Here is a 13,313-nt window from a genome sequence, read left to right as displayed (position 1 = left end):
TGGTGGATTTGTTTGACTTAAGGCTAATCAGTGAACACAGAATATAGCCAAGATATAGTTATGTTCATAAGCGGGATGCTTTACCCCACATTAATACTAATTAGGGCTGTTCGATTAATCGATTTTAAATCGTAATCGCGATTATGTAATTAGAACGATGTTAAAATGTGAAAATCGTAAAATCGATTTAAAAAAAAAAAAAGAATTTATTTTATTTATTTTTATTTTTTTTACCTTGTCTGCACACATATTAATGATTGATACCATATTAATGATTGATGGAAATACCTCTCAATACCTGCGACAAGTGCCCCATCGGAGAGGCTCTTTAGTGTAGGAGGGGGCGTTGTAACCATGGTGATATACTAACATGCCACCGGGTAGACCGGCTCGTGTTCCTTGCAAAAAACTTGCAAATGTGAATAGCAAATGTAATGACTGACATTACACACCTCTACCTCCTTCATGGGTTGCATCATTATTTAGCATGCAAAGACCCAGTTTAGTTTAATTAGAAAATGTCTTGTTTTATTTAATTGGAAATATAACTTACTGTATGTTTGCAAGTGCTGATTTGCTGATTTTTTTTTTCAGAGATAAAACTTTATATTTTATTATATTTTTTAAAACTTTTTTTCAACTTATTTTACAGAGTTTTGCACTTTATTCATTCATCTTTGGTTTAATAAGAGCAAAGTTTGCACTTAAAGCCCAATGGGGCAAATGTTCAATAAAAAAACAGCATATTTGAAATCATTTCTTTGCCTTTTGTCAATTCACAAAATAATCGTAATCGTAATCGAAAATCGGATTTTGAGAGAAAAAAATCGAGATTTTATTTTTGGGCAAAATCGAACAGCCCTAATACTAATGGTGTTTGTTGTACACGTGTTTGCTGCCATCACTAAATTAGCTTTTGGCGCTAACTGATAAGAACAGTCTGAATTGACTATTGACACAATATTGATTTTTATCATATTAATTCCCTTCTCTTTTTTCTTTTCATATGAAGGTTTCAGTGATCACAAACAATGATTGTCAACATCTTTGGGTTTTGATTGCCTTATCTGCCAGACAGTAATCCACACAAAAGTGGTGGATACTGTCTGTGCCTTTCCTAAGTACTAATACAAGATTGAACACATCCAAAAGAAAATACACATTAAATGCTGCTAAACTTCACAAGGACACAATGCTTGGATAGTTTAATATTTTAATATTCAATATTACCTCAAAGCCAGAGAATAAAGCAAACATTTTGGCTCTATAGGTCAGTCTACTGTGCACTCACTGGTTTTACAGCATGTGTGGTTTTATTCCCTTAACACAAATGTGTGCAATTGTGTGTTTTTCCCTGTAGGTGCACAACAGGAAATTGGCAGTGCTGCATAATGGGTAATAAAGTCACATCCGTGAGTTTTGTCTTACGATGCCTGTGCTTCATAACTCTCCATTTGCTAAGCGCAGCTCAAGATGAAGATTTAAGGAGTAAGACTGATTCTGTTTTCATTCTCTTACCCTTTTTATCCTACACTCCATTCATCCATCAAAAATATCAGATTTTTAGGCCCTTTAGATGCATTTCTGTCATGAAGTGTATGACATCATCAGTCATTGTCTTATATTGCTTTTTCCTGTCTCCAGGCTGCAGAACTGCACCGGCTGACCTGGTTTTTATTGTAGATGGGTCATGGAGTGTTGAAGATGTCAATTTTGAGCTAGTGAAGAGATGGGTCGTCAACATAACAACCAGCTTCAACATTGGGCAGAAGTTTACCCAGGTTGGAGTGGTCCAGTACAGTGATGACCCCGTTTTAGAAATACCCCTGGGGAAATACAACTCCAACAAGGACCTCATCAAAGCAATGGAGTCCATTGAGTATATGGGAGGAAACACAAATACGGGGACGGCCATCAAGTTTGCGACAGACAAGCTGTTTGGGCTTTCTGAAAGAGGCCCAGCAGGCGTTTCTAGAATTGCTGTCGTCCTCACGGATGGCAAGTCTCAAGACGAGGTCCTGAAGGCAGCTGAGGCAGCAAGAAAAAAAGGAGTCATTTTGTTTGCCATTGGTGTTGGGTCAGAGACAGAGGCGGTTGAGTTGAATGACATTGCAAACAAGCCATTTTCAACTTATGTCTTCTCTGTTGAAGACTACAAAGCTATTTCCAGGATTATACAGGTCATACGACAGAAACTATGTGAAGGTAAGCGACTTTAAATCAGTTGTTGTCGGCCCATTTTCCCCTCAAATCTTCTGTGCTATATTATTGTGTTTTTCTGTTACAGAGACTGTTTGTCCGACCAGGATTCCTGTAGATTCCCGAGATGAGAAGGGCTTTGATATTCTGCTTCATTTGAATTTGGCCAAAAAGGCCAAGAAGACACAAGGGGCATTTTACGGCAGCAGAGCATATGAAGTGACAACCCGTGATGACTTAAGTGAAACCACACGGTAATCATACACTAAATATTTGTATTACTTCCTTATCAGAGATGAAATAACCGCTTAACGGCTGCTTTTAAAATCTGGTCATTCAGCACCCTATTCCCTGATGGCCTGCCTCCGTCGTACGTATTTGTTGCCACCATGAGGTATAAAGGATCCGTGACTGCAGAGGAGTGGGACCTGTGGAGGATACAGACTCGTGATGGGAGTCCTCAGATGGCGGTGACTCTGAATGGCTTCGATCGTACTGTCAAGTTCACCACAACCGCCAACACACCAAGCGGAACTCAAACTGTTACATTTTCACAACAAACTGTAAAGGTCAGTTTATACTGAAGGGACACAGTGCTGCACGTTGTACGTTCTGAGGTTGGTCGGGAGCTTTTTAAAGTCTTAGAAAACTATCTACTAGGGCTGTTCGATTAATCGATTTTAAATCGTAATCGCGATTATGTAATTAGAACGATGTTAAAACATGAAAATCGTAAAATCGATTTTTCACTTTTTTTTTTTTTATTTTTATTTTTTTACCTTGTCTGCACACATATTAACGATTGATGGAAATACCTCTCAATACCTGCGACAAGTGCCCCATTACACACCTCTACCTCCTTCATGGGTTGCATTATTATTTAGCATGCAAAGACCCAGTTTAGTTTAATTAGAAAATGTCTTGTTTTATTTAATTGGAAATATAACTTACTGTATGTTTGCAAGTGCTGATTTGCTGATTTTTTTTTCAGAGATAAAACTTTATATTTTATTATATTTTTTAAAACTTTTTTTCAACTTATTTTACAGAGTTTTGCACTTTATTCATTCATTTTTGGTTTAATAAGAGCAAAGTTTGCACTTAAAGCCCAATGGGGCAAATGTTCAATAAAAAAACAGCATATTTGAAATAATTTCTTTGCCTTTTGTCAATTCACAAAATAATCGTAATCGAAAATCGGATTTTGAGAGAAAAAAATCGAGATTTTATTTTTGGGCAAAATCGAACAGCCCTACTATCTAGGTGATCCCATCACGGCCATCTCTGTTTCATAATAGAAGTATCAAACTTTTAGGATAAGGAAAGCTTTTGAACCATATTGTAGTGCTTCAAAAGTGGGGATGCTTTGAAAGGACAAGAGGAACTACTGCATCGTTGGAAATGTTAGATACTGTAGATTTAAATCAAGATCCACCCTGCAAGTTAACTGCAACTAAAGACATGTTGGCCCCTGGTTTAGAAATTCTTTTACATCAGCTTTTTAAGGGTCTTTTGTCTTTTAGTTTACTCTACCTTTCATAATTCCTCGCATGTACAATTGCCCAACAAGATGCACTATGTGCATCAAGTGTACATTCTCTTAGGGAAACAAAACACGCTGGGCTGTGGCGATCTTGGTTTTTACTATGTTCTCACACAGCTCCAAAGCGCAACCCATGATTTGAGCTCAGATCCCCCTGCGGTGACTTTGGTGGGAAGGTATTTCATGTTCACGCGTTAGTGATGTGTGGGTTTAGTGACTCGTGGCCACAAGATAATAAAAGTGATGGAATAGCATTTTAAGGCACGGGCCTCTACACTCAAGTATGTTATTGTGTGGCTATGACTGTGAGTGTGAGGTCGACCTGCATGAGCGAGCTGCGAGGTTGCTCTCTGTTTTATGGTTTTGATGAATAAAACAATCATGCTTGAATATTTCCGAGCACTTTGAAACAGCTTGCAGACACTGGGCAGGTTATTCGCTTCTTCAGGCTGGAGCTGGTCCATGTACGGGTGCACGCACGCAGGTCTTTTCTCAGGTCCTCCCAGCTCCATGGCATGATGACCATTTTTGATCATTTTCAAGAGGTTAAATCTATAATCTTTACAAGTTGTGATACTATGTTTAACCGCAGAGTGGAGGAGTATCATTCAGTAAGTTTACATGATCTAACAGACAGTCAAATTGTTGCCTTAATCCGACCGATATCAAATTTTTTAAATTTTGATACCTTAGCCGGGCTGTAGTCGAAGTGAAGCTTGAGATCGAGCTTTTAGTGCCAGATAATGTGGTCCTAATCCGAGTTATTCCGGCGTGTACCCATGTTTAGCCGAGCTACTGACTGCCCTGGCACCCCCCCCTTCTGGAAGTGACGACCAGAGGTGGACAGAGTACTCGACCCCAGTACTTGAGTAAGAGTACAAATACTACTGGTCAAAATTTACTCCGTTACAAGTAAAAGTAGCTCAGTCAAAATATTACTCGAGTAAGAGTAGAAAAGTACTTGCTTTTAAAGGTACTTAAGTATCCAAAAGTAAATGCTTTTAAATTTACTTTAAGTAAAAGTAAGAGTAAGAGTAAGAGTACATTTCTTATTTTCCACATCAGTAAATTACTATATTTTTTCTAAATTTTTAACTCTTGTTTCTGAGAATTAACTCTTTGAAACCAGCTGCACTGATGTGCTGCTTTTAGAACCACAATGTTATATAAAACCTGCAGAAACACCAAAAACAAATCAAATGAATGGGATCATAAGAGGACAGCAGATGATGCAGAGTTTATTAACAATCATGAACTGAAACCAAATGAACCTGCACCATCCAACTAAGTCTGGATCCCCCTCAGGGGGAGGCTTGACGTATTTCCGCTTTACGTACATCCCAGTGGAGAGCGTGCACTGTGATAGGTCTCCTCCTTTGACAAAAACAGCTTGTGTCCAATAGGATTTTAGGGAAGAAGAAAAAAGAGCAGACCTGAAAGTAACGAGTACTTTTCAGCCTTCCTAGAAATTTACTCGAGTAAAAGTAAAAATATTTGTCTTGGAAATGTATTCAAGTAAGAGTAATAAGTACCAAAGAAATCTAATACTCAAGTAAAGTACAAATCCTCTGGATATGTACTTAAGTACAGTACTCAAGTAAATTTACTCTGTTACTGTCCACCACTGGTCACGGCATCGCAACAGCACAGTAGTAGAAGAAGAAGAGGGAGGCTTTGCTGCATCTTACGTGCAGCATGATCAGGCTTACAACATTTACAGAGCTGCTGCATCGTTAGCGTCCATTTTTTAGCATGTTGTTGTCCTCCTTCGCGCTTGTTTACTAATTGTACTGGAAGAATGCCAATGCGAAAGTGCTTGTAGCGCCACCTAGCGTTACGGAGTCGAACGCACCTCACTCAATAATCGAATGTCTTCTCGTGCATGTACACTCATAATTAGGGTTGCCACCTTTCAGAAATAGAAATAAGGGACGCCATGATTTCAGCAGCGCAGGACCCAAAAAAAAGCCCAAAAACTTCTAAACTGAATAAAAATGTGTTTATTTTATATGAAAAAACAAAATGCTTTGATTTAAAGTTTAAAGTGCTTTAATAGCATTGAACTTGCATGACTGTACAGACAGACAACCATACTAGCAGCTGAAATATCCTCCTATGCTATGTATGTCCACATCAGCCCAGATGTATAATATAGCTACAGGTGAAGAATATGGTGTAAAAGTTAATTTATTTCAATAATTCAACTAGAATATGGTGTAAAAGTTAATTTATTTCAATAATTCAACTAGAATATGGTGTAAAAGTTAACTTATTTCAATAATTCAACTAGAATATGGTGTAAAAGTTAATTTATTTCAATAATTCAACTAGAATATGGTGTAAAAGTTAATTTATTTCAATAATTCAACTAGAATATGGTGTAAAAGTTAACTTATTTCAATAATTCAACTAGAATATGGTGTAAAAGTTAATTTATTTCAATAATTCAACTAGAATATGGTGTAAAAGTTAACTTATTTCAATAATTCAACTAGAATATGGTGTAAAAGTTAATGAAAATACGGTACAAATCGTGTCCCGTATTAGTTCAATACGGGACGCAACATTTTTTTCTCAAATAAAGGACAATTCCGTATTTTACGGGACGGGTGGCAAGCCTATTTACAGAGCTGCTGCATCGTTAGCGTCCATTTTTTAGCATGTTGTTGTCCTCCTTCGCGCTTGTTTACTAATTGTACCGGAGGAATGCCAATGCGAAAGTGCTTGTAGCGCCACCTAGCGTTACGGAGTCGGAACGCACCTCACTCAATAATCGATTGTCTTCTCGTGCATGAACACTCATAATATCCCTGAAACTGCAGTTTCATCCTTAGCTAGATTGTTGCCAATAGCTTGATTTAGATGTGCATGTAACTGCACTGACTGTAATTCATCACAACATTAAAAAAAAACTGAAACATTGTCAGCTGTAGCCTATCATTTTGATAATGGTGATTAGGTTGTCATTAGCAGTTACACGTTATAAACACCACCGGTTTGGTATCAGTTCCTACTCTTTACAAACTTGTGACCACAAACAAGTGTTGTGTGTTGCTACTTCATTATTTCTCTCACCACTGTCACCAGCAGGGCTCCATGAGGACAAAAACTGGCATGTGTTTTAATGCCAGATGGGTGTGGCTGGTCAAGCAGGTCTCCCTTGTTACCCAACTTTGGTTATGGGATAACATCCACTTAATGATGATATGTGTTTTACAAAGTCTGTGGCCATAGTTTTCTATTGTCATATCTAAAAGCTCAGAGATGAATGTTAAAAATAATCAGTTATCAGAGCTTCTTTCGTTTCCTGCTATGTATGAAATGTACAACACTGCTGAGTGCACTTTTTATTGCCCTTACCAGCTCATTTTCATGTGCTACTGTGCTTAATAGGATGTAATCTTTCTTTTTCTGTAACGGAAGCAGTTGTTTGATGAGAAATGGCATCAGATGAGGCTCCTGGTAACTGAAGAGGATGTGACTCTTTATGTCGATGACCTGGAAATAGAAACATTGTCGCTGGAGTCCTCTGTTGGCATTTTCATCAATGGAAAAACCCAAGTTGGAAAGTATGTGAGCAAGGAAACAACAGTGCCAGTAAGTCTATCCGCATCACCGACCCATTTTTTTAAATACATGTTTATTTGTTCCCAGATACATGTTTTAAACTACTTCAAACAGTACCACACAGTTTACTGCTGCCTCGTAAGAGACGTGTTTAACTCTGTGGATATTAAACCCCTGGCAAAAATGAGCCCCTCATCCACAGGCCATATTAATAACTGTTTTAGTTGTCTCACATGAGCACATTCATGCCAAACTGCAGCATTTGAACTAAGTCATTATTGTTCCGTGTTGAAGTTTATGACTATAAAAGGTGAGTGGTTTCTTGAAGACTGAAGTGAAAACATCTCTGCAAACATAACATTTTAATGAACAGATAATTATACTGTAAGAAAAATAGCTTCTTTCTGCCCAACATGAGTTATATAGTCACCATGATGCCAAAGTTTCTTTTTTTTTGTTATTATGAAATGGTGCCATAATTAACTATTCACAATACCTTGACGCATATAGAAGCCATTATGGAGGTTTAGCAGGTAACAACTGGCTCATGAATCAAAATCAAATATGCTTAGTGTTCGAATTGGTTCCAGCCAATATGTCGCCAGGGATCAATCCCAGCTCTGTCACATACAAAAGTGTCTCTGGACAGGTTTTTGAAAGCTATTACCCACTCATAGTCCCAATCCCAAGCATCGGTTGCAGAATCAGACATAAAAACTGATTCTGCTGTGGCTAAACCCTACGATGGGAAGAACTGTAGGAGGTTGCTGTTTGCAATCTGCAATCTTTTGCATCTCCAGCTATTGTGTTGACACACCCTTGCAGATATAAATACATCCACACGGAGCTCAACCTGGGAATGAAAGCATCATGTGTGTCAATAACTGGGATTGCAGTTTAAAGCCATTTCCCACGGTGAACGTATTTATCCAACCATATTGTTTCTCTGTAGTTCGATAAACCGTGCAGTCTAACTAATGTTTTCATGCGGCTGGAAATGATCTGAATCACATGTTTGGATCATGCTTCTGCTCTCATGGCGACTGAAGTGGAACAGCCCACAGGAGGTTTTGGAGCGGTTTCCCCACCAGCATTGACAGCATACGAAATAATGGAAGAACCGATTAATGTTGCTGTTTGTAGACACTGAGGGAGGTCTGGCAACACTTTGCTGCTGAATGCCCAGTGTGGGCACTTATCTGTTCTTCATCAGACATAAAATGGCAATTTAGATTAATTAGAAGCTAAGCGTGCGTTCATAATGAACCTGAAAACTGCGCAATCGCTCCCAGATTAAAATGTACTTGTTGTGCATGTTTGTTTTGGTCTCTAACTAGTGTGTGTTTGACAGGAATTTCTTCTTCTCCAAATTTTGTTTAGTTTGAAATTCAGAAACTACGCATTTACTGCGACCCTGAGCAGAACACCCGAGAGACTGCGTGTGAGATACCTGGAGTTGTAAGTGCAAGATTCTTCCTTCAATTGCTTTTCAATCCACAAAAATATATCTTCTTTAAGATCTCTTCTCATCTTGTCCAACTACATCTGTTTCTCTTCTAAAGTGCACTCTCAATGACTCCAAGAAATCACATATTTAGTTACCTCCAGACTTTCCAATGCATGGCACAAAATTATGCTATATTCCTTTGTAAATCCTTCGGTATTAGTGAGTGAAGGTGTAAACTCAGCATAATTTGAAATCACATCAGGACATGCATGAAAACCATTTGCTGGGGAGGAAGAATGGCTCAGCATCAAACATAGTCAGTATATGTAACTGTTCTTTTGGCTGCTCGCTCAAACTGGCCCGTAGTTGTGTTGGCATGGAAACTGCTGTAACCACAACGCTGCTGCCAAGTCATTCATTTTAATCTGAAGCTGCTGTATGGAAATATCAAAAGAGACACGATGAGAAGCCCTAAATTAATAATGAATGTTGTCACTTATAGATTCATAATGATTTATGTGTCATTTTTTTTCTCTAGATATCGTTTTTTATATGAAGATAAAATATATCCAGTGTAAAACTGTATATTAACTTCCACATTTAAAACATAACTTTATTTATATAGCTACATTATGAAGGACACCAGACTGAATCCACATTTGAATGCACACTGACGACATGCTTGTTCATTACAGTGCTCCAACAGTCCTGATTATGCCGAACCAACTCCAGAACCTTGTGCTTGTCCGCCTGGTCCTCCCGGACTGCCAGGAATGAAGGTCACGTGTCCTTTTTCTCTTTCACCTAATTTTTTTATGTTGTGTTATGATGTTGTCTTGCATCTCTGATAAGGAACATCAAGTTATGATGTTATGAACACACTTACGCATAAGACAAATGTGTTTGTTACAGCTTCAGCATATACATGTAGAGCACCGCTTTGTGCAGCCCGTCTGTGCCTTTACACACTGGGACAAAATAAGAGAAAAACCATTTAGACTATAACAGTGTAAGTTTATGTGTAAACTAAGGAATGAGGCAGTTAAATGAGTTCGTGCGTCCTCTTCCTTACACCACAGCCTTGATGAAATGCGCTCTGAAGTCCCTAAACTTGGGCAAAAGCTGCAGATGAGCACATGATGAACAAGAGGTTGCATTTTTCAAAGAGGTCAAATCCAATTATGGTCATTATTGCCTGTAAACATGGATTTCCTTTGTCTGATACATTTTACATTTCTTTTAAAAGAGGTTTTAAAGTTGAAGGAACCACATTATGCCTTTCCTGATTTTAAAGGGTACTAAAATGATTTGTCATACAATAGATTCATCTTTTACGCCTTCATGTTGCTTTTAATGTGTTACACAATCAAAAAGCATGTTTTGAGTGCCAGAATTGTGAGGTTTTTGTTCCCCCCCCCCCCTGACGTCAAGAGAAACCTGAGCTTGCTTATTGGAACTCAAGCGCAGAGCACCAGCATCTGGAGCTCAAGCGGGCTCTCTGCCTTAGTGGGTGTGATGCGGTGCTTTTCCCTCTCCTATATCTTAGTTAGATCAAATGCTCTTTGCTATGGAACTGCATGACGGAGTCTGGAAAGGTAGAAAAAGTGGTACAGGACATCTATGAGGGCGGGATGAAAGCAGCGAGGTGTGTAGCAGGACAAACGGAATTCAGGCGAAAATGTGATTGCATCAAGGATGAGCCCGTTCTTGTTGGTCATTGTGATGAATAGTCAGACAGATAAGGTCTCCATGGACTATGATGTTTGCAGATGATGTTGTGACCTGTAGCGAAAGAGGGGGAGATATGTGCCAGAGGGCATAGGAATGAAGGTCAGTCACAAGACAGAGTACCTGTGTGTATATGAAACGGAAGCCGGCAGAACGGCGAGGATGCAACAAGTAGAGGCAACGAAGCTGCAGGGGTTTAAATACTTGAGCTCAACTGTGTTCAGCAATAAGGAGTGTGGAAAGGTGGTGAAAACAAGAGTGTAGTCAGGTTGGAGTTGAGTGCCTGAGGTCATCCGAGATAAGGGAGTAGATAGTGGCAAGCATGAAGAAAAAGACCAGTCTTTTTACATTTTAAAATTGTATTTAGTCATTGGCATGACAGGAAGTTTATAGTTACTGTGGGCTAATAATTTAGGAAAATTATGTATTGGAAAGTATGCAAAAGTGGGCTGCAAAACAAAGATTAAATCATCCAATTGCTTACTCTATTAACAGGTAATTTGCGCATGAAGTTGTTACCATTCAGTCGCATCCTGCAGTAGTTATTTTGTGGTGGCTGCCCACTGTCACTTTTCAGCTCATAAATATTTTTTCTTAGTTGCAGTCTACATCAAATGTGTTAACTGCAGCACCTTTTCAGGAAAATAAACCTCAAAATAGCACGACATGGGACCTTTAATGCTTTAAGAAGCAGTATACTCCTGGCACACTGTGGGAACATGAAAATTATTATGGATGTACAAAGTGGATTCCTTTCACCAGCTATTCAAACTAAGTCTTGTCAGCGTGAATTAATGTTGTAGCGTTTCCCCTAAAACAAACCAGACCACTGCCTATGGTAAACACTGAGTGGAATGGAAAACAAAACTGTGAAATAAAGCCTCCACGTTTAGTTTTTTTCTTTTATTAATCACCCAGCGTATCTACCAAGTAACAGCAGACCAGGTCATAAAAGTCTTTACACAAGGAACTCGGAGCAATATTGGCTCAGAAAGAAAAAAAAATCCCCTGTTAGTGAAACCTACAAAGTTTCAAACATGTTTCTGTTTATAAGGTCACCAGTATCCTTTTACAAGATCTACTAATACATCCAAAATGCCGGGAGCATTTCTGGCTTGCAGATGCTCCATAGTTCATCTTGCATTGGATGAACTCGCTTACTCAGCACAGATAAATTAAATCCACACTCAGGGCAAACATATTGTGACCATCGATGGTTTAAATTGATTCATCGTGCTGCTTTGACTGTGCACGATGCAAAAGATTTTGTTTTGGCGTCACTTGTTTGAATCGCCTTTTTACAATTTCTGCAGGGAGATCAAGGAGGCATTGGTTCGCCCGGTCAGCCTGGACCTGCTGGTGCTGATGGTAAGCCTGTGAGTACTAAATAGTTCAATATCCAAACATACAGTACATAACTGGCAGCAGTGGCATCTGCAACGACAATGGACAAAACTGTTTGAGTCAGTGTATCCACTTGGTCAAGACGGTTTCTGTTTGTTCTCTTCATGTGGTCAGCACTGCTTCAGAAATATTGTGGTAAATCTGGTCGTTATTCTTTTTTCCATTGGGGAAATATATTTTTTTCAAATACACACATTACTTTGGTAATATTGGCAGCAGTGTAATGATTCAAAGTGATGAAAACCATCCCAAAGTGGACCACATGTTCTCTTGCATGATCAAAAACTCAGAGGAAGACTATCCATAGCCTTTAATTACTGTCAAAGCGTACTCCCACTTCAGAGGATTCAAATATTTTAACCAATGTGTGTCTTTTGTTGAATCTGAAGGGCATCCCTGGCACTAGAGGGAGTTCGGGTTTGCCAGGTCCACCAGGACTGCAGGTAAAGGAGTGACCCACTCATTTGTCTCAACGTTTCATTCAGCGTTTCCATGGTGACAGTTTTTTTTTTTTGTTTTTTTTTTCGTTAAGGGACCACGTGGACCAGATGGGTACAAAGGCGAGCAAGGGAGACCTGGTGTTTCGGTAGGAAGGTCAAAAACCACATTTGTGGCACAATTCATCTTGTAGCCCATGGCACGACTTTAGTAAAACCGGTTTGTTCTTTCAGGGGGAGAGAGGTATGCCCGGATTACCAGGATTGCCTGGAACATCAGGAGATAAGGTGTTTATGTTGATTACTTAACCATAGTGGCATAATTTCAGTTTATTTAACCGGCAACTAATTTTTGATCAGCATTACTTGTCTAGATTCATTTCACACATGGGAAATCAGTATAATACCTGCTCGTACTTTGAAAAAAAATTTCAAAAGTACAAAAACATGTTGGACTGTCAAGGTTTTTATGAGATCAAAAGTATGATTGTCAGGAAGTCCCTGCTATACACATCAGCTTCAGCTTTGACCATGGTTACATCAATCACAGGAGCCATGTGTTAGGAATATAAAGTCAGACCTCTTGGGTGAATAAAAAGTCCACTTCTACATTGAGTGACAAGAGGTCTTTGCTGAGAGACCATGAGGGTCATCAGAGACCATTTAAATGTATTCGTATTTCCTGACTTCTCTACTGCCTCTTCCTCAGAGAGAGTTGAGACATTCTTTGCTATATTTAGGCCACCAAAAGAAAGCCCTGTTTCTCTCTGTGGCTTGTTTTTCCTCTCAATTGTACTGGCGAGTTATATTTACCCTTAGTGAAGAAAGTTTTAGGGATTAGAAATCATATCGATTAATGTTTTGTGTCATGTCAATCAATAATGAGGCTCAAGTCCACCCATGTAATTTATGTTCAGTCTTGGATATCAGATGTTAGAATTAAATTCAGAAATAGAAAGCTCAATAGGAATCTGGTCAGTGTATCTTT

The 13,313-nt window shown here is 38.8% G+C and overlaps 1 protein-coding gene across 1 annotated transcript in view; it reads left to right on the top strand.

Annotated features, from left to right (window-relative positions):
* col21a1 (collagen, type XXI, alpha 1) overlaps positions 1-13,313 on the top strand; it is a 33,711-nt gene that overhangs the window by 4,169 nt on the left and 16,229 nt on the right. The window contains exons 2-12 of the mRNA XM_061744630.1: positions 1,361-1,488; positions 1,645-2,205; positions 2,288-2,453; positions 2,540-2,768; positions 7,169-7,339; positions 8,690-8,767; positions 9,452-9,535; positions 11,798-11,860; positions 12,278-12,331; positions 12,421-12,474; positions 12,560-12,613. Coding sequence (XP_061600614.1) covers positions 1,392-1,488; positions 1,645-2,205; positions 2,288-2,453; positions 2,540-2,768; positions 7,169-7,339; positions 8,690-8,767; positions 9,452-9,535; positions 11,798-11,860; positions 12,278-12,331; positions 12,421-12,474; positions 12,560-12,613 — 1,611 coding nt within the window. The 5' untranslated portion in view covers positions 1,361-1,391. The remainder of the gene's footprint in view (positions 1-1,360; positions 1,489-1,644; positions 2,206-2,287; positions 2,454-2,539; positions 2,769-7,168; positions 7,340-8,689; positions 8,768-9,451; positions 9,536-11,797; positions 11,861-12,277; positions 12,332-12,420; positions 12,475-12,559; positions 12,614-13,313) is intronic.

This window comes from Cololabis saira, chromosome 17, assembly GCF_033807715.1.
Source record: "Cololabis saira isolate AMF1-May2022 chromosome 17, fColSai1.1, whole genome shotgun sequence".
Classification (NCBI taxonomy): Eukaryota; Metazoa; Chordata; class Actinopteri; order Beloniformes; family Belonidae; genus Cololabis; species Cololabis saira.
Note: the sequence above shows the minus strand (reverse complement) of the source record. Positions and strands in the feature narration are given on the sequence as shown.